Source organism: Saimiri boliviensis, chromosome 12 (assembly GCF_048565385.1).
Source record: "Saimiri boliviensis isolate mSaiBol1 chromosome 12, mSaiBol1.pri, whole genome shotgun sequence".
Lineage (NCBI taxonomy): Eukaryota > Metazoa > Chordata > Mammalia > Primates > Cebidae > Saimiri > Saimiri boliviensis.
The window spans coordinates 113,671,626-113,697,802 of NC_133460.1; the positions used below are offsets into that span (position 1 = coordinate 113,671,626).

The following is a 26,177-nucleotide window of genomic DNA, read 5'->3' on the forward strand; positions in this document are numbered from 1 at the left end:
AGAAAGAGAGGACCCATGTGAATACAAACACATGGAGTATTTCCAGAGATCCCTGAGTCCTGTGAGACTTTTCCAAGGTGTGTTTTCATTGCAATTAAAATTTTTAAAGATAAACACCTCACTGTTATAAAGGTCAGTGCCACTTCTGTAATCGTAATTTGCAATTGAAAGGTATTTTCTTACAAGAATTTCCCTTTTTCAAGTTCTTGTTTCTCAAGCTGGAATTCTCTTGAACATCTAAGAATCCTTTCAAAAGATCCCTAGATGGCCCAGGTGTGAGCTAAGAAGAGTTCAGCATCGGATGGAAGCGGAACTCCAGCTCTCGCAGGCCGTGGGCTACGGCAGGACACGCGTGGTCCAGGCAGCGGGTACAGGCTTCTCTTGGTCAATGTGTCCGTGCTCAGGGTTAGGCCTGGTTGAGGAAGCAGGTAGCAGTTTGGGACCAGAGCTTAAAACAGAGGAGACACTCCAGAAAGTAATGACAGTTCTCATTTACAAGTGGCTCAGAATGAGGTAGCCCAAGGCCCAGTCTGCCCTTGAGGACTCGGTGATCCCCATGTCCAGGCAGCAGGGAGAGGACCTGCTGGCTGACAGGATGGGGTGGGGAAGCCCAGGCCGCCAGGTGCCATGGAAATAAAGCTGGTCGCCTGAGTCGAATGGTACTTTTGAGTTCCCGGAAGCTCTTCTCAGGGGCCGGCTCCCTCTCTTTCACCTCTGCTCTTCTGAGGCCGCAGTTGAAGGGTTTGAGGGGTCAAATCACGGTATAGGGCAGGGCTCCTGGAAACACGGCCCCTGGCTCCAGAGTGTGCATGCAGGGGCTTCTTCCTTGGCCTGGCTGGCAGAGAACACCTGTAAATAAATGCTGCATTGTTTTTGCCAGAAAATCCTGCGACACCTCCTCCTGCCTTCCGCCGGGAGGGCTGAGACCTGGTCCAGGCGTGGAGCTTACGGTCCACAGACCTGCCTGCCTGCTGCATGACAGCCTCCCAGAGGGCTGTATTGATTTTTGAAGAGGAGGAAAAAGGCATACAAAATTGGACTCGCCTGCCTGCTTCGAGTAGAAATTGGTGCCTCCTAAAGGGAATCTTAATTGAGGAGCTCCGCAGCTAAAATGTTTTCTCCCCGTTCCCCCGTTTGCTCTTGTTACACTTTTCCCAGCCCCAGTTACTTCTCCTTCCTGCTTTGGAACGTAATTGGATTTTTCGCTGGGTAGAGTTTTGCTTGGAAGACCTGAGGGTGTAGCTGAGCTAAGTTTGATCATCCTGGAAGGAAGACAGAAGACGCCAGGAGACCCGCCAGCTCAGAGGAGGGGCGGCGGGGGCGGGGGCAGCAGCTGAACTCTGGCCTCCAGCGTGATCTCACCCCTTCAGTTGACAATCCCGATTTTCAGTGCCAGTGCCGATCCTTGTTGAAAAAGTACAAATGTTTTCTGCTTCTTGTAATCTACTTCTTGCAAATATTAGTACTCTGGAAAAAAGATTTATTTTAATAATGTGAGTTTTAGCGTTTTTTTTTTCTGTAGTTAATGTTGTTTTATTACTCTATGTCCTTGCCAGAAAGCATGTTTTAAGAGTTTCAATTCAAAATTAAATATGACCTCAGTGTTTTAAAATACAATTATATTAACTGTCCATTTAATAGTTGCTGAAGATTTTTTTGGCCACTGATGGATCGTCAATATACTTGTCTGAGATTAAACGCAGTATTCTCAACTCTGCTGTGCAGCTAACATATTCCAGCTGCAGCATCAGCGGGAAAACAAGGGCTTTCTATGAAGTGAGCTGGAGAAAGTTGTTCCTGGATAAAATGGCAATGCCGTCCTGTAGCTGTGCTTTTCTTTCAAAAACTCCACTGTGTTTGAAAATAAGGAACTATCTATTATTTATTTAGAAGTATACAAACCAATTTACAAGACAGATAATTTAGTGGCAAGATTATTTATTAATGAGCCCAGTATACGAGTTAATGGGACTGAGCCCCATGGAGGTCAATCCTCATATAATCCATGCCTTTTGGAAAGAAAAGCATTGTCTTCAGAACACTGTTATTATTGTTAACTTCAAATCATGATATACTCTCTTGATAATATCAAAAATGATTTTTTCGGAACTGCGTGATGACAGTCTGTAAACTGTGTGGAGATGAATTCTATCAATTAGGGGTAGGTACGTCTTAACCCTGTTAGTACCAAAAGTATTATTTCTCATTTCACGGGCTCACAGGAGAAAGCAAGCCTGTTCCTTAACAGAGACGAAAAATCAGAAAGGGCTGCCTGCCTGGGAGTTGGAACAGTCGTGTTGACGAGGAGCTCAGAGGGCCGGCGTGGCTTCCCAAGCTTCGGCACAGCCTGTAGGCCGTATCAGGTGCTCTTCGTCTGGGGTGCTCTGCCCTTTGCACTCCAGTTGATGGAGAGGGCAGGCTGTTCTGTATGACAGCATGTGGGCTTGTCATGATGAGGAGTGACCGTTGGCTTCTGTTTCCAGGAGTGCCTTATCCTCATGGTCCTACAGTATGTTTCTAGTAGATGAGAAGGCATGCCTCCAGACAAGGCCTCCTCCTGTCTGCTGCGTGTCACTGGGGGGGGCAAGGTTCTCCTCACTGGGACCTCTTCACACCCTTGGTTAATGACCCCCTGGCTCCTCCCCAAAGGCCCAGAAGCCTAGAGGAGAAATGAGGGAGCAACAAGTGTAGCTGCTGGAACTCGAGACTATTTACAATGACAGCATGAAGACAGACGGGGCTTGCAGGATTTGCTGCTTCAGTTCCTTTGTTCTCTCGTTCCATCTCATCATGAAGTTGATTGCCTTATATCGGGAGTGGGGAATGGAACAGACACAGGAGAACCCACTAAGTTCTGTATCTTCAAACTTGCAGCATTGCCGGGTTCTGACAGCAGAGTCCTATCAAAGTAAGCAAAATGGGAAGTGATGCCCATTTCCTGGGCTTTCACATACTTCATTACTCTGCAGTCCACTACAAAATCTGAAAAGCCAAAGTGGTGTAGCATTTACTGTTTAGAAAATCTTTGTGAGTTTTTCCGCCCCCTAGGGAATGGTTTTCAGCAAATTATTCATTGGAAAAATGAAGTCTGAAATGTAGGTGTTTTTTCAAGGCACATGCTACAGAGGCGCCTCAGCACCCTTGTATCTTGTTTACCCATTTACTCACTGGGTGGGGACTGAGCTCTGGGAATGCGTTGGGTAGGAGCCCAGGGCTGGAGGCAGAGTGGGGACCAGCCCCAGGACGGTGTGTGGCTGTTTGTCCCAGAGCTCAAGGGAGCAGCTCTCCTGGGGAGCTCTCTGTTGGACTTCTTCATGCAGCCCAGTCCACACCTTATCTGTGCGTTTGTCAAGTCACTGAACGCAGCCCGAATCACTCCAGGCCTTGCCTCTGGAGGCTTGACAGTAGAGGGGACAGCAGGCCAGGGGCATTCCGGAACCGAGGCCTCCTGCCTATGTGGAATACTGATGTGTGCTGGGTGGACGGGTCACGGATGTGTTTAAATGTAATTCTGACCTTCCTTTAAGAGCAGTTGGGCAGCAGTCTGGGAGCTCGAGACTCTATGATGTGGACACCTAGTCTCTCTTTCTGGAAGCTTCCAGAGTATAACAAAAAGTAGGTTGGATACGCACATTCCCATTGTCTTTGAATGATGGGGCCGTGGGCCTGGATTGTAGTCCTGTGGATTAGGGAAGAGTTCATAGAAGTAACCTTAGAGTAAAAGAGAATAAATCCAAATGCTATTACATGTAGAATATATGCTGTCGAGTGCATAGCGTGTGGACATGTGGACTTGTCATGATTAGGAGTGACCACGGGCTTCCATTTCAAAGGGGATAGCCAGAGTGCCTCAGTTCCACAGAGGAGCTCCTGACTCGGGGCTTCAGAGTCAGGCTTTCATTCCGTTCCTGGGGCTGTCCCTTATGTGTTTGCTAGGTTGTTATTACATAACCTCAGGACTCAGTTTCCTGTCTTAGAAACAGAGATAATAATACCTCCCTAAGTGTTCTTGGGAGGAATAAATGGAACAGATTGTCCTGACATGCCCGGCACATGTTAGGCACTCAGTAAATAGCAGCTGTGCAGTGCCAGACTTACCTCGAGCTGTTTTCCTAGAGTGGGTTGGTCCTCAGCTGGGTTCATGTTCCCCTGCGCAAGATGCAATATTGTGTAATGGACATGTGATGTCCAGGCGCCATCCCACCTGGGGCTTCTGGAGTTGGCCGCCTTGCCTGCGGCTGACCTCAGCTATGCTCTGGAGAGAGTGGGGCCATGAAATTGCATGACGCAAAGTCAGTAATCTTGCACCCATCTCATCTACTGTCACCAGTGGTTCAGTTCTTCTCTGCCCCTAAACTCTTATGCCCCAGAGCAGGCTTTTGCTTGAGACACAGGTGCTTTTCTTAGGTATCCTTGAAAAACTCCAGTGGCATCAATCGATCAGGAGCCTGCAGTGGCCACCTGCACTGTTGTCTTCTCTTGTGGACGTGGACATTGACTGTCCATGTCTGGCCTGTGCAGGAAGGAGTGAGTTCTCACTTGCTTTCTTCAGAGCCTGCAGGGTCACCCGCCCTCAGCTGGGCAGGGCAAGGCCAGGACAGAGGTTTGGAGGAGATCACAAGGGGAAACTGCAAGATGTGCAGGTTGGCCCAGCAGAGAGAGACCAGAATGCAGAGGATGCTCAGGGCAGGTGGCTGCTGCTCTGGGCTGTGTGCGTCATAGCGTTAGCACAACAGACATGAGCGGTTGACCAGATGCCCCATTTGAAGCCCATGTCCAGACATGCAGGTGTTGATCTGTCTTTATAGATGGATATGGCTGCTTTCCTAGGGTTGGGGAAGAGAACTGTTGAGTAATGCACAGTTGCCTAGCCTCAAAGATCCTTTGAGAAATAGGTGCCCTTGTGGAAGTCCCAACAATTTGTTTTAAGACTATTTAAAAGTTGTATCTTTACAAATGTACAAGTGCTTTGTTTATAAGAAACTAAATTAAGCTGGGAAAGAAGAATGTACCTCTCGTGTGTGTAAAACATTAAAAGGCAGCTGCCTTGGTGGTGGAAAGCGTGTGCAACACAGACATAAGGCTATTTGAACTCTTTATTTGCCACATTTACAATATTAATAATAGCGTTTCTAGAAGTTGTCACATCAAGTAAAAGATCTTCATTCCAGGCTGTCTTTGGGGGCCAAATTGAGACTGGATGCGTGCATTTAATAAATTGTAGTCTCACGTAGTCATTTTTGTAAATAATTAGTTTCAGCGAAAGAATAAGTTAGCATATTGTATGCATCTAATGTTGCAAATGTACATACAGCAAACTTTGCTATTAATCAACAGTCAGGCACGGCAAGTGGGGTCTCATACATAATGAATTGTGCTTAAGCCTCATGGGCTTCTTGATAGAAAAAGAAAAGAAAACACAAGTGCAGTAAGCTTTTGAATAAAATTTAACTAGATTGCTCTGCATCCTGTAATTGTTTTGGAATCTTTAGGGACCTGATCATTCATCTATAGTTTTGGGGTGTTTTTATCTTCATCTGTCAAATAGCAGAGACTTTTAATGATACGTTAAAATGTTGATAAAATACAATTTTCCTTTTAGTGATTTGAACATTTAGGGGGAAAGCAAATAGGCTTTGTAAGGCTTTCTGGTCTGCCAAGTAGACTATGTAGATTGTCTTTTAAAAATATTTTTATTTCATGTATTTTTAAGAATCAATTATTTTTAAAAAGAAAAAAATATGTAGTCCTTACGGGGAAGAGTTGAAAATTTACCTGAAGTTTTCTCTGTATTTTTGGTGGGTGTTTTAAAATACTGTAGTAAATACCTTTGTGGTCTTGTTTGCGATCTGACATTAATTTGAGCCCCAGATACTGAGGGCATCGGATGCCCGCCACCCAGAAAGTAACTTGGAACCTAATTTCATTTTAAATGGCCTCTTTCTCCTCCTCACATTGCTGACCTTGGTACGTATATGGACCCTTTGGTGCCTGTGATAGGATCATCAACATAGGATTTGTTTTGGGATGGGTGGAAGATGTAAAAGCAAGAGTGAGATTTATGTCCGTCTTTCTTACACACCACACAGTCAAAGTGCAGGAAAGATTTGCTGCCAGCCCTCCTGCAGGGACTCGGGGAACACTGCCTTCTCCAGGAAGACCTCTTGTTTACTTCTAGGAAGGGGCTGTGCTCAACACTTATTTCCCTGTCTTATATGATGTTGTTTTGTACAGAAAGCATCTTTAAATTAGGTCCTAAAGCCAAACACATAAAAGTCAATCAGTAGACTCACCTGTGGTGAGTGGAAGGCCCTCTTGTACCAGAAAGTTTAAAAGAAATATATATTACTCATACCTATCACTGTTTATTACATAAACTGAAGTGTATTGCTGATGTTCCTTGTGTGTTTATTCACTTTTTCCTTTCACAGTTGAGCACATCTCGTTCTTGGGGTTGCATGAGGAATCAGTGAGGTAGCACATGCATCACTGCATGTGTGCTGTCTGTAGCACGTGAATCACTGCGGACGGCCTCCGTACTTGGTCAGTGCCATCGTCAGCAGCAGCAGCAGCAATGGCAGCCCAAGTCCAGCGAGGCCGCAGTTGTGTCTGTCACGAACCCTTCAGAATGCCGCTCGTTTTTTATCTTTGCTGCAATTGCGCTGTTGAAATGCATGTTGATTACTAACGTCTGCACTTTAATTTTTCTGTTTCTACTCAGTTTCCTAAATAACTATACAATATTCAAACAAATGCATGCACTTTATCAAACATACATGGTCGTAGTTCCCAAACAGCTGTCAGCCACCAGGCAGAGCCACGGAGCGGTGGCTGCCACGTTCCTTCTGAGCCTCCCTCCTCAGGGCCTCCATGGAGCATGGGGGACATTGGAAGGCCGCAGTGGTGTTTCTGATGTTGACCTGTGTGTTGACCTTCACCTTGCCTTCCTGTGCAGCCGGCTGTCAGCTCCAGAGGAAGGGACAGCCCTGAGTCAGTACTCTTACCACTAACCACATGCATTTCAGGTCCTCAGTAAATGCTTGAATGGAATTAAACCACTGCGTTTGGCTGAAATACAGAGTCAAAAGATTTTATTCAGCCTCCCATTTAAAATAAAATGATCTTTATTAAGAGCAGGTAGCATAGTTTATTTCTTTACTTCAGTCTTAACCTCTGAGCTTCCATCTATAATTAAATGCAGGACAAATCCATCAAACACAAGACATTCTACTAGAGATCTTCTAAACGGGAGATAATTGTGCATATACCAGTGATACTGAGCAGGAGTCTCCATGAGGATGGGTAATCTTTGACTGAAGGCATGTTCCTGCATGAGCCCAGGAGTCCACTGCTCTGCCCTTGAGTCCCTAGGCCTCCCCCACCCTCTACAGCAGGTTCTGGAAGCCAGAGGAGGTGAGGCGTTCACTAGCTGGGCTTGGGAAATGTTGCTCGTCACCTGAGTGTCTAAAGTGCCGTGTGTGGCCAGGGCACTAAAAGCTTTTCAGGTACCCACAGGCTTCCGTGCAGCCTCCTTCACGGCCTGTGGAAGCCTTGCATCCTTGAATCCTCTGGAACCTTGCCAGATTCTAGAGGAACTCAGAGAAGCACGTGTCTTTGGAATGAACTCTTTTCTTGCGAGACCCTCCAGTGTCACCAGGTAGCGTTCCCAAACCATGGGACAAAAATGTCATCCATGGAGAGAGAGGGTGGGTGTTGGGGTGACAGGAGAGGCACTGGGCACACACAGCACTCCCATCTGGCGTGTCTCATGGTCAGCCCCATGGTGCCGAGGAGATGTCACTAACTTATACAGGACTCTTGGCCGGTTTTCTATCATCAAACAGGATTCAAGCCAAGCACATCACAATGTTAAAGTCTCTGGGAAGTAGAATTCATTCAGAAATGAGCATTTAGTGATTCTCTACTGCCAGTGGAATCTTAAGGCACCTAAAAACCTGAATTCCCAAATCTCCCAGTTAGCTGGTTGAGTTTTAGTGTTGAGCACATCTGTAACTTGGAAAGAGCCTGGAAGCCGTGGTCCCAGGAACACTCAATTTTTCTGCTTTCCAGCTTCCTCGTGCTGAGCTGGGCTGACATCAAGACTCAACGAGGCACTGACCTTGGGCAGAGCTTCACACAGGGGCCTAGTCTGCCCAGCCTGTGCCCTCCCTCTGAGCCACAGTCCTAGGGTACTTGCTTTCTCTACCCTTTGGGGCCAGGCGGGATTCCCACACGGGAAGGAGGCCCGTGTCCCGCAGGGGCCGTTTCGCTTCAGCTTCCTCTCTCCACCCCCTGCTTCACTGTGTCTTCACTGCCACTCATGCTTCGTGTTCTTGGTAATAGCAGTGTCTGGAAAGGAAGCTTCATGTGGGTAGGGAGGGCAGTTTTCCCTGGAATCGTTTCTGTGCTCACGTTATGAGTTTGTGCTGGAACATTCCAACCACTTTTCTGTGCCCTGGTTTGAGTTGAAGGGAAGGAGATTTAAATCAAAACAAATCTGCAAAACAGTTCATCACTTGTTTTTCCAAGCCGGGGAAGGGGAATGGGTCTGGGCAGCTTCCCACAGGTGGCAACTCTGGGAGAATGTTACCGGGACCTTCCAGTGTGCCAAAGCTCCGAAGCTTCTCCCAGGGCAGGTCAGTGTGGTCTGGTTTGATTTTAAGGAACCCCTGGCATTGCCAACGGTTGTGTTTTTCTTGAAGAGATCCTTGAACCCGTCCTGCATGGCTCTAGCTTTGCTGTGTTCGGGTGACTGACGCCCTCCCCTGTCACGTGTCCACACACCCAGCAGAGCTGGGTTTCTTTTTCACCCACCAACCACCATCCACCCATGCCAAGTCAAAGAAAGTAAAAGGCACCCATGTCATGATATTTGCCTCGGGATTATTCTGGGGGTGACACGTGATGTCCTGGGAGAGGCCTGGGGGAGGTGTGACTCTGGTGTGCTCTCGGCATTTCCCCACCGACCCTGGGCAAGGGTCTCGTCTCCTGCAGGCTTCAAGGGATGGGATAGGAAGGGGCCGATGTTCCGAGTAAGGGTCTTATCTCCTGCACTGGCTCCGGCCGGCGTCCTGAGCTGGGGTCCGTGGCAGCACCTGGGGCTACGGGATTTTGGCTCCTGATCCAGGGTGCTCCCCAGGCAAGGACGGGGCAGACCACAGGCGCCGGCATTTCCGTGCTGGGTGAGTGCCAGGGCCCCAGGGAGACTGGGATGTGGGATTTTCATGAGCGTGGGCCGCGGAGCCCGTAATTGTTGGTTTTTCAGCATTCGCCGGCAGGGAAGCCTGAGAAACTCCCCCGTGATAAGCGCCGCCGTGAGAGAGGCCGTCACCCCCAGCTCTTCCAGGGACGAGCGCGGCGGGGTGGAGGAGAGGGCAGGGCGGGAGAATAAATTTCATTTTACTGTAGAAATGGAAATTTGTGTCATGGCTTTAAAAATCTGGTTTTATGTGTGTGTTTAATGCCATTCATTTTAAATGTAGTATCATAAATCCTTGCTTCAGAATCAAAGCTGTTTAATTACATTTCACCCATGAATAGTTATCTAATGCCAATAGAGAAAGAGTTAAAAAGGAGAACTACAGAGTAAATCAGAGGTTGAGATCTTTAGCACAAGCATAAAAAATCAATTTAAGATGAATTTTACTACTATAAAAATTCTTCAAATATCCTTTTAAGAGTGGGAAATGCTAGGAAGCCCAGCTCACATTTCAGTTACCTCAGCAGCATAAGAGAAGGAGGCCCGCGTGGGCAGACTCCGGGAGTGCGGCGCGTACCCCGTTCTGCTCAGAGGTGCTGAGGAAGGCCTCCAAACTCTGGACTTGGAGCAGTTGCTGGGGGGCACAGATGCTCCCAGTTCTCGTGGTAGAATGCCCCCTCTCCCACGGTGCACATGCGCTTCCCTGAGAAACCCCATCGCGGATGTGATGGCCGGCCAGACCCCACTAGTCCTGAAGATGTTGAGGCAGTCCTGAAGCACCCTGGCCTTGAGGTGCTCGCCTTGCCAACCAATCCAATGTCCCAGTCTCGCCCTGGAGCCCTGCAACTCGCCCACCACTGAAATGGCAACCCCTGTGCTCCACCCATCCTCTCCAGGGGAGCACCTTTGCTTGGGAGCCCAAATCGTGCAGCCCCACATGCCACCATGGACATCAGCTCATGATGCCAGCCAGAGCTGGTGCAGGAGACAAGACCCTCACCCAGCACCTTAGCCCCTTCCTATGCCATCCCTCGAACCCTGCAGGAGACACTGGCTCAGCTCCTGCTGCAGAAAGTGGCAGGCGCAGGTGGCTTGGTCAGGGGTCTTGTTTCCCTGGTTGACGGTCGGGGCCCATGGACCCCATCATGCTTGCTCTTCCTGTCTGGGCAGTGGCGGCCGACAGCAGCCGGCTCTGTGTCACTCAGGAGGGAGCCGGAGCCAACCCTCACTGCACACCACTTCCACCCCTCTGTTTTGCTGCCTCCCCCGGAGAGCTGGACAGCAAAGCGCATGACGTATTTCTCCATCTTTCTTCTTCAGTATCACCAGTACACTGTTTATTTGGTTAGCAAGTAGCAGAGCAAGGATAGAGGTGTGTCTCTGGAATTGCGTAATACTCCAGCCACGCAGAAGTTCCTTCCATGGTCAGACCTCAAATGGGGGCAGTGAGAAGATAGCACTTCCATCCCCCAAGGAAACTCTGCGAGAGGCCATCTTCTTGTCCTGCTCAGCAGGCCCGTTCTCTGCCTGCGGAGAGAGCCCAGCTTCCCCCAGGCATCCCTGACGGGGCCCGCAGGGTTTCCAGGCAGGGACTTGGGCTACGGGACCTCAGCCTGTGTATTCAGGGCACTGGGCTGAACGAGGGCCCTGTCTGCGTGAGTTCCCTCGGGCAGGGATCTGGCTGGGGTGGCAGCTTGAAGAAAGCGAGGGCCTGTTGTTTCTGGGCGCAGTGTCCACGAATCAGCCGACTTTGCTGGCCCGGCTGGGCTCAGTTGTCCATGGCTGCCGGTCATCCTGGTGAGCTTCCTTCTTTCTCCCTTCAATCTCTGGCTCCTTCCTTAAAGCCGTTAGTATTCCTGTGCTTGGAAACCTCCGACCACCTTCCTGCTCCATCGTGAAAATCAGGGCACGGGGCCCTGGGTGCCTCTCACCCAAAGAGCTCTATTTTTAGAAAGAGCTGAGGATCTCGGTAGAGACTTTTACACCCACAAAATGCTCCAGCCCAGAGACCCAGCCTCCAGCACAGGACAGTGTGTGAGACCTGGCCCGAGGTCTTCCATGGCCAACTGCTGTCAGATGACGTGCACATTTCGGCACCTGCAGGACCTCAAAGCGAAGTGACCCTGGACACACCCTGCACTGGGTCTGTCCCCAGCTTCCCCCCAGCGATGGGAGGCAGGCACAGCGGCTCGCGAGAGTAACAGCCCGGGTGTAGTTCTCCTTAGCATCCCCGTAGTGGCCCGCCGCTGCCCCCTGGGCTTGTCACCACGCACTGTAGATGTCGCAGGCACAGGCCCACGACCGTGTGTGCCCCTGGGCATGTCTGCTTTGTTCTGGGGAAATGGAAATGCCACCACAGGCATTGACTCAGGCGGAAGCTCCAGAACTGTACCCAGCTTCGCCGTTGTGGTCTCTTGTTAAAATGTGAGTATCGCGGGTGGAAGGCAGAAGGGGTTCCTGCCGCCGCGGCGCTGCTTTCTTTTCGGAGTGGAAGTGCCAGGGTATTTCCGCCCGTGGGACACTTTAAGCCGAAGTAATTTGTACATCTTTAACACAAACCCAGTACGCAAAAGGCTGTGTGTGTTTAACTAGACATGTAAGTGGTAGTTATCTTTTATTTCCGCTTCCGCTGTGTAAGAGAGTAAACCTTTTTAACTATCAGGAAGGCGTTCAGCTTCCTTTTATCTCTTGCCTCATTATGTACTTGTGACTTTATTCACATCTGTGCAAGCTTGGTTTGTACCTCACAGGAAAAGTGAGAACTAATCGCTCCGGAGGTGATTTGAGCTGTTTGTGTGAAGGTGTTTGAAGTCGTGACCACCTTTCCTAAAACAGCCTCCAACTCCAATACAAAGAGAAATGCTGGACTTTGTGGCGCTGGGGCTGTGGTCCTCCTGGACACCAGCGATGACAACAGGCCCATCCACACGGGGCTAGGCTGACAGGTCCCCATCCTCACAAGGCCGAACCTACACGGGGTCAGGGTGACAGCCCCATCTGCACAGGGCTGGGGTTGGAACCAAGAGTCATCCTGGACCCCAGCTTCGTGGTTCACCCCCAGATCTTCCCCACACCATGGCCATGTTCTTACTGCTGCAGCCTTGCTTGGGGGCAGCTGTGGTGCCTTCTGGCTTTTGGCCAGGGGCCCCCACTCCCACCAGTCACACTATGGGACGAAGTGGCCCTTCCCGTTCTGACATGCGCAGCCCTTGCCCACCTTCCTGTGAGTCTCGGTTCCCCAGGCCTTCACTCTGCATCTGTGTTCACACTACATGTGTTCACTCTGCATCTGTGTTCACACTACATGTGTTCACTCTGCATGTGTTCACACTACATGTGTTCACTCTGCATCTGTGTTCACACTGCATCTGTGTTCACACTGCATCTGTGTTCACACTGCATATGTTCACTCTGCATCTGTGTTCACACTACATGTGTTCACTCTGCATCTGTGTTCACACTGTGTTCACTCTGCATCTGTGTTCACATTGTTCACTCTGCATCTGTGTTCACATTGTGTTAACACTGCATGTATTCATTCTGCATCTGTGTTCACATTGTGTTCACTCTGCATCTGTGTTCACATTGTGTTCACTCTGCATCTGTGTTTACACTGCATGTGTTCACTCTGCATCTGTGTTCACACTGCATGTGTTCACTCTGCATCTGTGTTCACATTGTGTTCACTCTGCATCTGTGTTCACATTGTGTTCACTCTGCATCTGTGTTTACACTGCATGTCTTCACTCTGCATCTGTGTTCACACTACATGTGTTCACTCTGCATCTGTGTTCACACTGTGTTCACTCTGCATCTGTGTTCACATTGTGTTCACTCTGCATCTGTGTTCACACTGCATGTTTCCACACTGCATCTTTTCACTTTGCGCCTGTGTTCACACTGTCTTCACACTACATCTGTGTTCATACTGTGTTCACACTGCATCCATGTTCATACTGTGTTCACATTGCATCCATGTTCACACCATCTGTGTTCACTCTGCATCTGTGTTCACTCTGTGTTCACACTGTCTTCACAGTCTTCACACTGCATCCGTGTTCATACTGTGTTCACTCTGCATCCATGTTCACACTGTGTTCACTCTGCATCCATGTTCACACTCTGTGTTCACTCTGCATCTGTGTTCACACTGTGTTCACTCTGCATCTGTGTTCACACTGTGTTCATTCTGCATCTGTGTTCACACTGTGTTCACACTGCATCTGTGTTCACACTGTGTTCACTCTGCATCTGTGTTCACATTGTGTTCACTCTGCATCTGTGTTCACACTGCATGTGTTCACACTGCATCTTTTTACTTTGCACCTGTGTTCACACTGTCTTCACACTACATCCGTGTTCATACTGTGTTCACACTGCATCCATGTTCATACTATGTTCACATTGCATCCATGTTCACACCATCTGTGTTCACTCTGCGTCTGTGTTCACTCTGTGTTCACACTGTCTTCACACTGCATCCGTGTTCATACTGTGTTCACTCTGCATCCATGTTCACACTGTGTTCACTCTGCATCCATGTTCACACTCTGTATTCACTCTGCATCCATGTTCACACTGTCTGTGTTCACTCTACATCCATGTTCACACTGTCTGTGTTCACACTGTTTGTTCTACACCCAGGATGGCTCTGTTGCGTCCTTTCCATGGACCTGCCCCACCGGCCACCCATGCCTTGTGTGGACACAGTCTGGGATGGTGCTCTGGCTACATCACCTCCTGTGCAGGGCTGCACTTGCAGGCAAATGCAGTCTTTATTTGGACCGTCCTGGGGCAGCATATGTGTGTCAAGGAGAGGCGTTCTGTAGATCGCAGTGCAGTCCTCCAAGGGAGCCCAAGAAGGTGGGTGAAGGGCCTGCGGGAGCTGTGGAGTGCAGGGACTTGTTCCACCTTTTCACAGAAGCCTGAGGAGCAGCATTGTCTGTGAAAGGAAACTAGAAAAATTCCGCCCTCCAAGCCTGGGAAGTCCCAGGGAAGCCTGCCATGTGTCTGGGACCTTGAGAGTCAGGGAAAGAGGAGAGTCGTCTGGAGAAATCAGACCCAGCACCAGGGCTTCACAGTAGGGGTCCACAGCACAGGAAATAACACTGGGATGTGTCCTGCACTCCTCAGCCCAGGTGGCGGGGGCAAGCCTCCCTGTCAGGGCTACGTCCTCCATCCCTGGAACAGGACCCCAGAAAATCCACCCCTCCTGGAGATGATGAATCCTTTCCATGAGGGGCCACCAGATGGAAGCCACAGAAGAATGAGCACCCCAAGCAGAAGCAGCTACATAACAGTCTGAAGTGACTCCAAGAGGCACAGGTTCAAACTGCAGGAGACAGAAAGGAGGAGAGCAGCCAGAAAGAGCCAGGAGGGCCACAGCCTCACCCCCATCATCCTAGCACTGTGGGAGGCCAAGGCGGGTAGATCACCTGAGGTCAGGAGTTCAAGACCAGCCTGGCTAATGTGGTGAAACCCCATCTCTACTAAAAATACAAAGTTAGCCAGGCATGGTGGCACATGCCTGTAATCCCAGCTACTTGGTAGGCTGAGGCAGGAGAATCGCTTGAACCCAGGAGATGGAGGTTGCAGTGAGCAAAGATCATGCCATTGCACTCCAGCCTGGCCAACAAGAGCAAAACTCTGTCAAAAAAAAAAAAAAAAAAAAAAAAAAAATGCCACCAGGAAGATTTGAGAAAGAACTGAGTAAACTCAGGCATGTGAGGCACAGGGCTGTGCCTGAAAGGACAGACTCACCAGCAAAGGAAACACAGGCTAGACCCTCGGGAGCGTGGGAATCGGGACGGAAAGCGAGCCCTGAGGAATCCTCTGAACACAGCGCAGCCATGGAGGAGGCAGGACGTGTGGATATGGCCTTTCGGTGCTGGGCTGGGGTGGGCTGTGGTGCAGTCTTAGAACAGTTGATGGTTCCGGAAAATCTTTTCGATAGTGCTTGATATTTAGGTGCAGCCGTGCCGTCTGTGAGTCTTACAAAGGGACGCTGTCACTCGGGCTGCCTTAAGCTGTGACGCAGGCTCTCAGAGCGCACGTCCTGGAGGCCGAAGGTCGAGCGGGGGTTCAGGGCCTCGGCGCGTCCCCTTCTCACCAGTCCTCCTTTCTGCAGCGCGGATGGTTGAGACACGCGTGCCCGTGAAGCAGCCACGGGTGCTTGACCGTTTAGAGGCAGTAGGCGTTTGCTTTTGCGACGTGTGGAGGCAGGGCCCGGAGGTTTACTGAGCCCCTGTTCTCACTTTTGCAGTGCCGTGGAGGCCCCAGCCCCTGCTGACGTTCCCAGCGGTCCCGAGCCCCTGAAGCAGTGCGCAGCCTGGCTGAACGCCTACTTCCAGCAGCCCGAGGCCATCGAGGAGCTCCCCGTGCCGGCTCTTCACCACCCCGTTTTCCAGCAAGGTCGGTGACTAAGCCATCCGCGATGTGTCCTTTGGGGAGCTTGACTTCTTAACAGTCACTGACATCACAGCTCACTTTATTGAGTGTACCAGCTCGGTATTTTTACATCAGCTGAGCAGAGACAGCATGTGGCCGAGGCGGAGGCACCGGGCTTCGCCGCCTCCACCCGCTTCAGCGCGGTGTTAGTTTTGGCACAGGGTTGCATAATTCTTGGCAAGGCCATAAAAATGATGCATGCAGATCGACTCTTGACTCTCACTGGCTGAAAGGTTTAAATAGGCACACATCTGAATGGCAGTAAATTTTTCAATAAGGTTACTGTGAGCTAAGAGTATCTGCTTGCCAACAGCACAGAAAATGAGACTTGTGCGTGGACACTCAGCCACCTCCATGCACTCAGTTGGTGACACTTACATCAAAGCAGGTCGCAGCCTTGGATCCCCTTGGATGAGTTTTACTTTTAATTTCTCAAAGCACAATTAGATATATTCTTTTTTAAGAGATGGCTTGAGAACTTACCTGTATGTAGCCTGCTTACGGCTTGTGATAACCTAAAAACATTTCCCAGGTATTTCTTTTAAAGCTTTTGTTTGACTCTGCTCAATGCATAAATTAATTACAGCAACTGAAATCATTGTAGACACATACCAGAAATTTATTTTGCATAGTGATATTTTCATAATCGTTTTTGTATAAATGAATGTATGTTCATAGATGATGTCTATATGCAGTTATACCCATATATATCCTTAAAGGGGAAAATTACCTTGAGGTTTTAGATGTGGTGAATTTAAAGCAATTGTGAATTTCAAATGGTCTTTGCTGGGTACGTTTAATGGTATTCTAATTGCTGCTGTGCTGCTCAGCACAAAACGAACTTGAAAACAGAGGAAAGTTTTCAGGGGAAGCAGGTAGAGAAACCCCTGAAGGTTGAGCTAATACCTGAGTTCCCTAACGAGGTCAGACAGGCAAACAGATGAAGCCATGAGCATGTTTTGTGCATGATGAACTGAAACCATACAGCTGTGATGAACCAGGCACTGTGCTGTACTCTGAATCATATAGAACTGTCTCCAGAAGGGTTCAGTGGGGGTCTCTGGGATGAGCGAGTGGGAGGCTAGAGTGGGTGGGCCTTTACATGGAGCCACAGACATCTAAGAAGCCTCTCGTCATCTGTGCCCACCAGTGGGTCACTGCCAGGACAAAGGCACTGCCAAAGCCTTCTGGGCCGCTGCCTGCTAGGGACCCACCTCTCCCCAGCACTGCAAGCCAGTGAGCCAAGCAGACAGTGTGGGGGACCTGCTTCCTGTGCACGTGACAGGCCGGGCACAGCAGGCTGTTGCTGTGTGCGCAAGGAAGTCAGAGATTGGTTTTGTTTATTAAAGTTGGGCTTGAGGATCTTAGAGTGGGGAACTCTTCTCTATACGATCTCCGTTTGGGGGTTCGCCTGCCAGGAGGAGCAAGGCTGCAGAACGCCCAGTAGGCTTTTTCCTCCTTAAACCTGAGCTGCAGCATAGGCGCTCAGAACAGAAAAGTTCCCCGATAGAAACAGGCCAGGAGGTTTCTGCGTAATCGGATAGAGGCTGGGAGAATGAGCCTGCAAACTCCTGAAAATCACCTAAGGTTTGTTGTGTAACTTCATGAATAACTTAAAGGCAAAAGTTGCCTGAAAATCATGAGTTTTCTCCAGGTCATATGGTGGTCCTGGCTATAGAGCTAGACCCTGCTGGCCTGATCTTACCAGGCTCCAGAGAGCGATGTGCGTGCAGGCAGGCCAGGAAGAACCGCAGGAGGAGGCCTCTGCCGCTGTGACAGGTGCTCCGGGACAGGGGCGGCCAGCAAGGAGGGTGTCGCTCGGAGTAATCAGACAGTCTCTAAACCACCCCTGCAAGCACTGAGCCCCGATGAGCCTCTCCGCCCTTACTTCTGCCCATGGTAGTGTTTGCTGCTCCTAGACCCGAGGACAGACGCACACCTGGGTCTCCTCGGTCAAGCCCCTACTGCTTAAACAGAGTTGGGATTGGCTATGCTTACCCCTGCCTCCCTGACTTTCAGCCCACACCAGGCCAGGCTGCTTCCTGGGCTGGCAGGTCACGATAGGTCTTGGTGACTAAGAAGACCTCAAGGTAGCCACCAGGATACTAGGAAAGGCTGTCTGGCTACCCCATAGCCCCGCCCCTCTTGGAAAGCCCTTCACTGCGGTGGGTACCTCCAGCTGGAATGAGGTCCACTCCAGCAAAGTTTTGGGATGGGAGTGTGACAGCCTCTCACATCCTTCTCTCTTGGTGTTCCGGGAACTCAGGTTGGCTGCAGGGCCAGGGTGCTGAGCTCTGGGGTCTTCTCTCTGGGGTGGGGGCTGGAGTCCCCTGCGCCAGGTCTGCCTGCAATGGTTAGTGGTTGGGGTGGGGGCTGCGATTCCCCACCACGGCATGTGCAAGCCAGGCCTTTAACATCTAGCTCAATCATTGACTTCTGGGCGGGGGCCAGGTGTGCAGACTTTACTGTTGGAAGAAGGGGAGGTGGGTGGTGGATGGTCGCTAACAGGGAGTTAATTGGTTCTCCCAGATGTGGATATGCTCCTTTCTGTCCGGACGAGTTTGGTTTGCTCTCTGTCCAGTTTGTATCTCATAACACCAGTGAAATCAACAGTGAGGGGATAGGTCTTTAGGGGAAAAGTCCTCCAACATCTCAGAGCCCTGTGGAAGCTGTAGAGTCATAGAAATCAAGTTGCTTTGCAGACTGAGAGGAACAGGTCCATTGTAACGTGGAGTGAATGTTTCCTTGGCCAGTTCCCTTTTCTGTGCATTTTAATTTTTGTATATGTTTAACATGCTTTTGCATATCATTTTTTACCATATTCTCACTTCTGAGATTTAGACCAGGTTTATCTGTTTCAACCTGTTCTGTAAAATGAGATTGTATTTGAGCTCAACCTTGAGTTTCCAACACATTGACCCTTTCTTTCTGTAGCCCCGGCTTGTCAAAATTCTGGCTGCACAGTACCAAGCTCTCACCCCATCCCCAGGCCTGTCCTGCCACACAAAGACCCTCTCTCCTGCACACCGCCTCTTCGCGGGACCACCTCGCCTTTCCAGGATTTCTCTCTGCAATGAACGTGCTGTTCGTGATTTTTTTTTTAAAGCTAACCACAAAAATATGCATTATGTTGAACCATATGAAATTGCTATTTTTGAGGTTAAAACTTAATCAAATACTAAAAATTTCAGATGGTTCAACTTCTTACCTTGGGGAATTTCCAAAGACAGAAAGACAGGTGGGTAACTAGGCGGCCGTCGGGGCATGTCTGCCAAGGGACAGTGAAGCTGCCTTTTCCGACCAGGTGTCTGGAGGTCCCCGGGGCTGCCTCATTGTGAGGTCAGGACAGGTAGGATTTCCCAGTGGGAGGCCCCGCAGCTCTGGAAGGAAGCCTCATGGTCCTGTTGAAGGGATGAGGGGGAGAGCTGAGCTGTCCAATGAAGTGTATTCTGATTTCTCATTCGAGTCTTGTTTTAGCTCATTTCCTAAAATAAAATTAATCAAAGTTGTCTTGGTTTTGGGTTTTTTGGCTTTTTTGGTTTGCTTTTCTGATGTTCTTTAAAGTATCAACAAAATCCATTTGCTGGCTACTCCGTGACCGAGACCTCGCATCTTGTCACGCAGCGCGGCTTTTCAGGGAGGTCGCTTTCCCCCATAAGCCTCTCGCGAGGGTCAGCTTTGTATTTATTTCCCATTCATTTTTCCTCAAGAAATACTTAATGAAGCTATTATTTTTGAAATACATTCTTACCTTTTTCTTTTATAGTGAAATATCAGTTAAACTTTGAACACTCCCTGATTTCTTAGTGTTTGTTTATGAAAATGTTTCGCTTCTTTATTTGGTAAGCCTCCTGGAGAAGCTGTAGAGGTCAGCAGCCGACTCAGTTAGAACAAGAAATTCTCTCTACCCTAGTTTGCCAAAAGCTGCTTTTTATAATGAGTTCAAGAAAAGCAGACCTGCAGAAAGCGAGGATGGACTTTGAGATCCAGAACTCGTGTGGACGCGTCCTCCGGTCCCTGAGCCCTGCCACCCACCCAGACCTGGCCAGCAGGTGTGGCTCACCCCAGGCTGCGGAGGGAGGGCCTGTGGCCGGGCCTTTCTGCTCCTGCCATGGTGGGACCAGGCTTGGGGCTGCCCGCGCGAGGCTGCGGGAAACCTGGCCTTCTCACAGATGAGGGCTTTCAACAGACAGGTTCTGAGTTTTCTTTGTAAAGTGACTGCAATGTTCCCTTTTAAATGAAATATTTAACACTTTAATAATTCCTTCGTCACAGCTATTGGCTTACAGCTATGAAATCCAGTTGCATGACAGCAGTAAAATCTCCATTTTTTCATACCTGCTGTTAGAAGTAAGTTTCTGTAACTTCTATTTAACTTCTATTACAGAGTCTCAGAAAAGATTCATAGTTTTGTATTTTTGTGTCTCCATTGAACTCCTCATTTCAAAAGAGCCTCTAGCAGAAGCCCTGCCCCAGAGTTAAGGGAAAGACCCTTCAGGGTAAGTTCACCATGTTCCCACCGTGCCCTGGAAGATGGTCCCTCTCTGCTGGTGCTTCCAGCAGGGACCGCAGGAGTCCTGGAAGGCGCACGTCCCAGGAGAGGATGGTGAGGGAGGGGAGGAGAGGAGGGGAGCAGCGTTACCTGGGTCCTCACCGGAGCCAGCCCTGTAAGGTTAGAAATCCTTCTTGAAGAGCCAAGCAAAGGCTCATCCAGCCCCCACAACCCCATTCTGCTGCCTTCTCACATCCGGGCGAAAGCCCACCCGTGACGGGCACCCAAACAGGCAGTTTCCCTGGAAAGAGGCACGTTAGTGTTCCTCACCCGAAGGGCCTAGGGCCCGTTTTGGTGTTCTTAAACTGTGCCTCGTAAGGTGTGATCCAGCCTGAGTTTTTCTGCAGAGGCGCTGCAGCTGAGAGCGCACGTTTTCTCGTGGCTTCCACACAGATCACGGCAGCACGCAGGCTTTGTCCTTTCAGGCACTTTGTATCAGTACTTTCTGTGAACTTCAAAAAAACAATAACCAATTGAAAGAGAAGAGAATAAAGTAGGAGCTGCATTTGCAGCTGCCTCTGGGTAGCCAGCACTGTTCTCCTTGATTTGGAACGAGGGCTCATAAATACGGTTGACCTTGCTGAGATATTATTACCTGGTGGAAGGTTTGTAAACCTTCTTCCGATGCCCGTTTATTGATTAGAAGAGGCTAGCGACACTGCACTTAAGTGGAAAGAAACAGCTGGTGAAAATGTCATCCTTTCAGCCTTAGAGCTGTTATGTTCTTTTTCTGGGACAGCAAATGTGGAAATGAAAGTCTATGGCCTTCTGGAACCTTCACCGGGAAAGGTGAAAAGAAGACCCAGTCCACAGCTGAGAGCGGGTGGCAAGCCCACAGATTTCCAGGTGGCCAGTAGGATTGTAGATGTCTGCAGTGAGTACCAGGGGCCACCACCAGAAACACTCGTCCTTTCTGCCACGGAGAGGAAAGCCCAGTGCATTTCTGTGATCCAGAAACGTGACACACAGAGAGAAACTGGAATGTTTAAAAGCAAAATAGGCCAGGGATCAGTGAAAGTAAAGGGTGTGTATAAAACAAGGGTAGAGGGAGCACCGGCGGGGACAGGTGATGAGGGGTCTGCTGCTCTGGGGACATTTACTTATACCAGCCCTGCCCCCAAAGAACCCATCTGCTTGTGGGTGTAGAAGACCAGATACCCACCTATGGCCTTCCCTTTCAGAGCTGCCTGGAGGCGCGTGCCACTAGTTCCTGGGGTCTCACCTGCCAGCACACAGCCTGGCTTTCATGGCAAGCCCCCACTGATGCAGTTCCCTTCCCAGCGTGTGGGCTCCCGTCACCCATCCTGGCTCATGTTTATAGCTACATCACCTCCAGCCCCTCAGCAGAACAAGAATGTCAGATAATCCAGAATGTTGTTGAAGGCTGCTCTAGATTGGGGGCTCCCAGCCCCCAGCATCTAAAAGCCTCATTTCAGCAGGGCATGGCCACAGAGCCCCGAGGCACCCCAAGCTCTCCTGGTTTGCCCGGGCTCCGCCTGCTTGGACTGCCCCGTGTACTGTCTGGCCAGGCCAGCCTAGTAACAGCGGAGCACTTCACTCTCAGCTCCTGAGCTGGACTGACCAGCTACACTCTGGCATGTTGGTGAATTTCATGGACCAAAGAACCTGAGGTTCAGATTGTGTCTTAGTTCATTGTTTCATGTTTTATTATGAAGTTTCCTACCTAGCAGTTGTCATGAGAACTTTCTTTTTCTTTATACTGTGAACAGCATCTTGGGCCAGGAGATAGTTTCTAAGGTTTCAACTGTGACTTACTCAAGCAAGTCCCTTTTTCAAGTGACTCTTAGATTGTAATTCATCCAAGTGGGGTTGGAGAGAGTATGTATCAGAATCCTCCAGAAATCTCATTCATAATATTCTACCTGCAAATTTATATGCTTCTTACCCCTCTCCAGCATACACTAAAACCTTTGCATGGGCAGACACACGCACATGCCCTGTTTCTGAGAAATATCGTTCTAAAGGAATTTATCAAAACGGATGCAGCTCTTATGAATGTTTTTGCTGTGTGCTTTACTCTATACTAAGCCTGACATTCCTCATTTAATAACTGTTTTTGTTTGAGACTTAAAAACTGTGCCCCTTGAAGGAGTGTTTTGCTGTTGAGGAAATGTCCCTCTTCTCCTAGGAAAGGAGGCTTGGCTCCTGATCTGCTGGCAGTGGTTGGAACAGAACCACAGCCTGCTGAATCCCAGGGAATTCAGGGTGTCTATGTGCCAAGAGCTCTCTGACTAACCAGCAATTCCGCAGTGCCTGGAACAGAAGCATAGTTGGGTGAGAGTTTCATTCTGAATGTAAGAGGTGGTCCGGTCCTTAGTTTCCTGAGGTTTCCATGAGTCAGGGTGAAAGGAAGCAGCCTTCACTCACGGCTGCTGGGGCCACACAGAGTATTTACTAAGCCTGAGAGGTAACCAACAGGACTGTTTGAAAGTCAGCCACTTTCTTTTTTTTTGTTGTTTTGTTTTGTTTTAAGATGGAGTCTCACTCTCTCACCCAGGCTGGAGTGCAGTGGGGCGATCTCAGCTTGCTGCCACCTCCACCTCCCGGGTTCAAGCCATTCTCCTGCCTCAGCCTCCCAAGTAGCTGGGATTACAGGCACCCACCACCATGCTCAGCTAATTTTTTGTATTTTTAGTAGAGACGGGGTTTCACCATGTTGGCCAGGCTGGTCTTGAACTCCTGACCTCGGGTGATCCACCCGCCTCCACCTCCCAAAGTACTGGGATCACAGGTGTGAGCCACCGCACCTGACTGAGAGTCAGCTGCTTTCAACCCTGTTGGACATAACTAGGGTCTCTATTACAATAAATAAGACTTGCAATATTTAAAATTATTACGAGTGCTACTTCTGTGGGAAAATATTCACATTAAAATATAACTTTGGTGAAGTAATTAAACAGTATATCAGTGATGGCTTCTATTAAAAATTAAGTCACGTTAATCATGTGAATGCCTTTGGAAGGATTGTCGGCAGTGTTCTGACGTTGGCCTTGAACAGACTTCTCAAAAAGTAGAGGTAACCAGGTTTCTGTCATGAGGAAATGAAATTGCATTATTGCTTTCTTTAATAATTTTTTATTTTAAATGGGCTTTGAAAAATAGGAATTTTCTGTGTTTTAAAGTAAAAAACTCATTTTTCACTTACATGTTTTTAAATTTCTATTTCCACCGTAGTCATTAGCCGGGCATGTGCTGCTCCAAAAGAAAATGTTTACCTTAATCTATTTTGTTGTCGTAAAATATGCATTCATATTTAACAGGTAATGTCAGTGCATTCTGAAATAATTCTAGCAATAATAAGTGGAATTATCTCTCCTACCTGTGTGTATAGAGAAAATGATATTTGAATAACATGTACAAATAACCGTACTGTTATCAATACATTAAATATGTAAATATTGGTATAAAATTAATAGTGGTAATGGCAAAAAACTATTGCAGGAGCCAAAAGTGTAAAAAGGATCACAGTGTAAATGCTTTCACACACATGGTTTTTGCCTGCAATCCTTATGTTCAGGGTGACTCGGAATGTAAGATTCATGAGTCTCTGTCCCTCTTCAGATGTTGTTTCATGTGTCAGATGGAAAAAGCAAATATTTACATAGAGGGAAGCCCTCCCTCCCGTTGATGTGTGCGGCCGTCGGGATAGCTTCCGAGGCCGCGTGGAGATGGGAGCATCCTCCAGACGGCAGACTTCCTGAGGCTCAGCTGGGGCGTCTCCCGCTCTGCGGCACATTTTCATTCCCTGCAAGAAGTTACTCCCGAAGAAGTAAATTGAAACACGAAACAGAGGAAAAGAAAGTCGTTTTTCAAAAGCTCTTAAATACTTGCCTCAGTTAAGTTGGGATCAGGCTTTCTCTGCCCTTCCAAATACTAAGGTTAAGTATTGGGAACAGCCAGGAAGCAGCGGCTCTGGTGAGCCCACCCTCTCCGCCAGCGTAAACGTAGACAGTGTAGCTGTTACTATGACAACTCCTTTTTTTTTTCCTTGAGTACTGTTGTTAATCATCGCACAAACACATATTGTGTAAGAAAAGGGACCTGTCCATAGCCTTCCACGTGTGGGTGTGTGTGCCCACACTGACTGCTTTTTAAAAAAAAAATGCGCATTCTTTTCTGGACTGGCCTCCGTCATCCCCCACCTGCCCAATAGCCTGGTTTTCTCTTCAGCCTTTCCTTACTTAGATGGTCTTAGTAAGACCTAGCAACTGAGCTCAGGAGACACGTAAGGACTTACTGCTTGCCCAAGACATAGACTTTTCATAGAAAATTCGCATCTCTTCCTCTTTTCAGAATAAAATATGCAAGAACCAACAGAAATGGCACATCTCCCCCGCTTTTCCCCAAGAATTGGGCCTTTGATGTTCAAGAGCAGCTCATATTAAAGGCTATCCCTAGAAGGCTGTAGAAACTGCACCTATTTATGACAAATGTAAAACAGCACAAATCTAGCTGAATATGATGGTATCATTAGTTTGTGAATCGCATCCTTGAAAATAACTGTGGAGGAGCCAAATCGGTTTAAAAGAAGATAACAAAATGGTTTAAGCTACTTAGGTTGAATGCCAATTATATTTTAATATTCAACTGAGCATATTTTACTAAGAAAAAAGGCCACGTTGACGCATGCATAACTCATTGGCGGCGTCGGCCAGCTGTGCCGCTCCGCTCTCCGAATCACTTTGTGCATTTTAGTAGCATGGTAATTTAGTAGAGGCCTACCTGAGTGATGGCATTTTCAATGAGCAGGTAATCTACAGAGAATTTTTATATGGTTATGAGTTCTGTGCTTCAGCCCAGCAACACAAAAATACATCAAGACCAATTACGGTATCAACTTTCAGTGTGATACCCTTGCCACGCAAGTGCATGTATTTCTGCCCCAGGCATTTCAAATTGCATCTAATTTGAAATCTTTGGGGTTTTAATTAAATTTCAGAATATATGGAATTCTTCATTAGTACCTGCTCTGAATAGCAGATCATCCTTCTCCCGGTCTCTCGTTAAAGAAGTAGGCTGTGGTAAATAGCGTGTTCAGTAGCTGATCATTTGTGGGACCTGGGTATTGGAACAGAAATAGTGAAATGCAAAATAATATCAAAAAGATTATTAGTCCAGGGAGAGTCTCTTGATTTGTATTTTAATGGAATTTTACATTTCTCTTAATGATTTGCAAATTGTCCTCTGATTATAAGATGCATTAAGCTTTTCATTTTAATGGCAAAGACACAGCCATTAGCAGAATTTTTTTCTGTCTTCTTTTTAGAGTGCTTCCCTGCAGCAGATAAATATTGAAACCATTAACACCTTTTGATGTACGAACACTCTGCATCTTAGACACACGCATGGCCAGCCGGCTGAGGTCTCTCCACGCCGCGCACCTGGCCGGGGACCCTGACTTCTCTGGGGACAGCGAGCAGCAGTAATGCCTGCTTCCTTTTCTAGAAAACAGGATTCTTTTTGAAAATTTCATTGGGGGGATGATGTTTATTTGTATGAAAGCAATGCATTTAAATATTATTAACGGCCCAGTTTGTATTTAAAAAGCTGATCTTATCAGTGTTAGGGTTGACAGGTCCACAGCTCCTGCATGGTCTTCGGGGCTGGCCTTGGTGGAGATTTTGGAAATGGAGTCTGGCCTTGCCCCCAGGGTGTTTTGGTGTCAACCCACACACTGCGAGAGACACACAAAGGTCTTTCTGTGTTAGCCAGCTGACCGCAGCACGGCCCCAACGTGGAGACACTTGACTTTGGTTTGGCCTCTGAGATAATCTCTTGGTTTTTAGGCCAGGACTTCTAGTCCCATAAAAGATGAATGTCATTTACACGACCAGAGCTACAAGGCGGGATCATCTCTTCTGCTCCATATGCTGACTGCACGCAGGGAGCTTTAGGCTCCGACCTGGAACGCAGTGACGGCCTGCAAAGGCAGCGGGACTCCTGGAGAGGCGGCTCCTT

General features: G+C 48.5%; 1 protein-coding gene across 4 annotated transcripts in view; it reads left to right on the top strand.

Annotated features, from left to right (window-relative positions):
• The window catches only part of LOC104650214 (methylated-DNA--protein-cysteine methyltransferase), a 344,899-nt gene that overhangs the window by 219,416 nt on the left and 99,306 nt on the right, over positions 1–26,177 (top strand). For all 4 annotated transcript variants that reach the window (XM_074383097.1, XM_074383098.1, XM_074383099.1 and 1 more), the window contains exon 3: positions 15,462–15,610. In XM_074383097.1, coding sequence (XP_074239198.1) covers positions 15,462–15,610 — 149 coding nt within the window. The remainder of the gene's footprint in view (positions 1–15,461; positions 15,611–26,177) is intronic.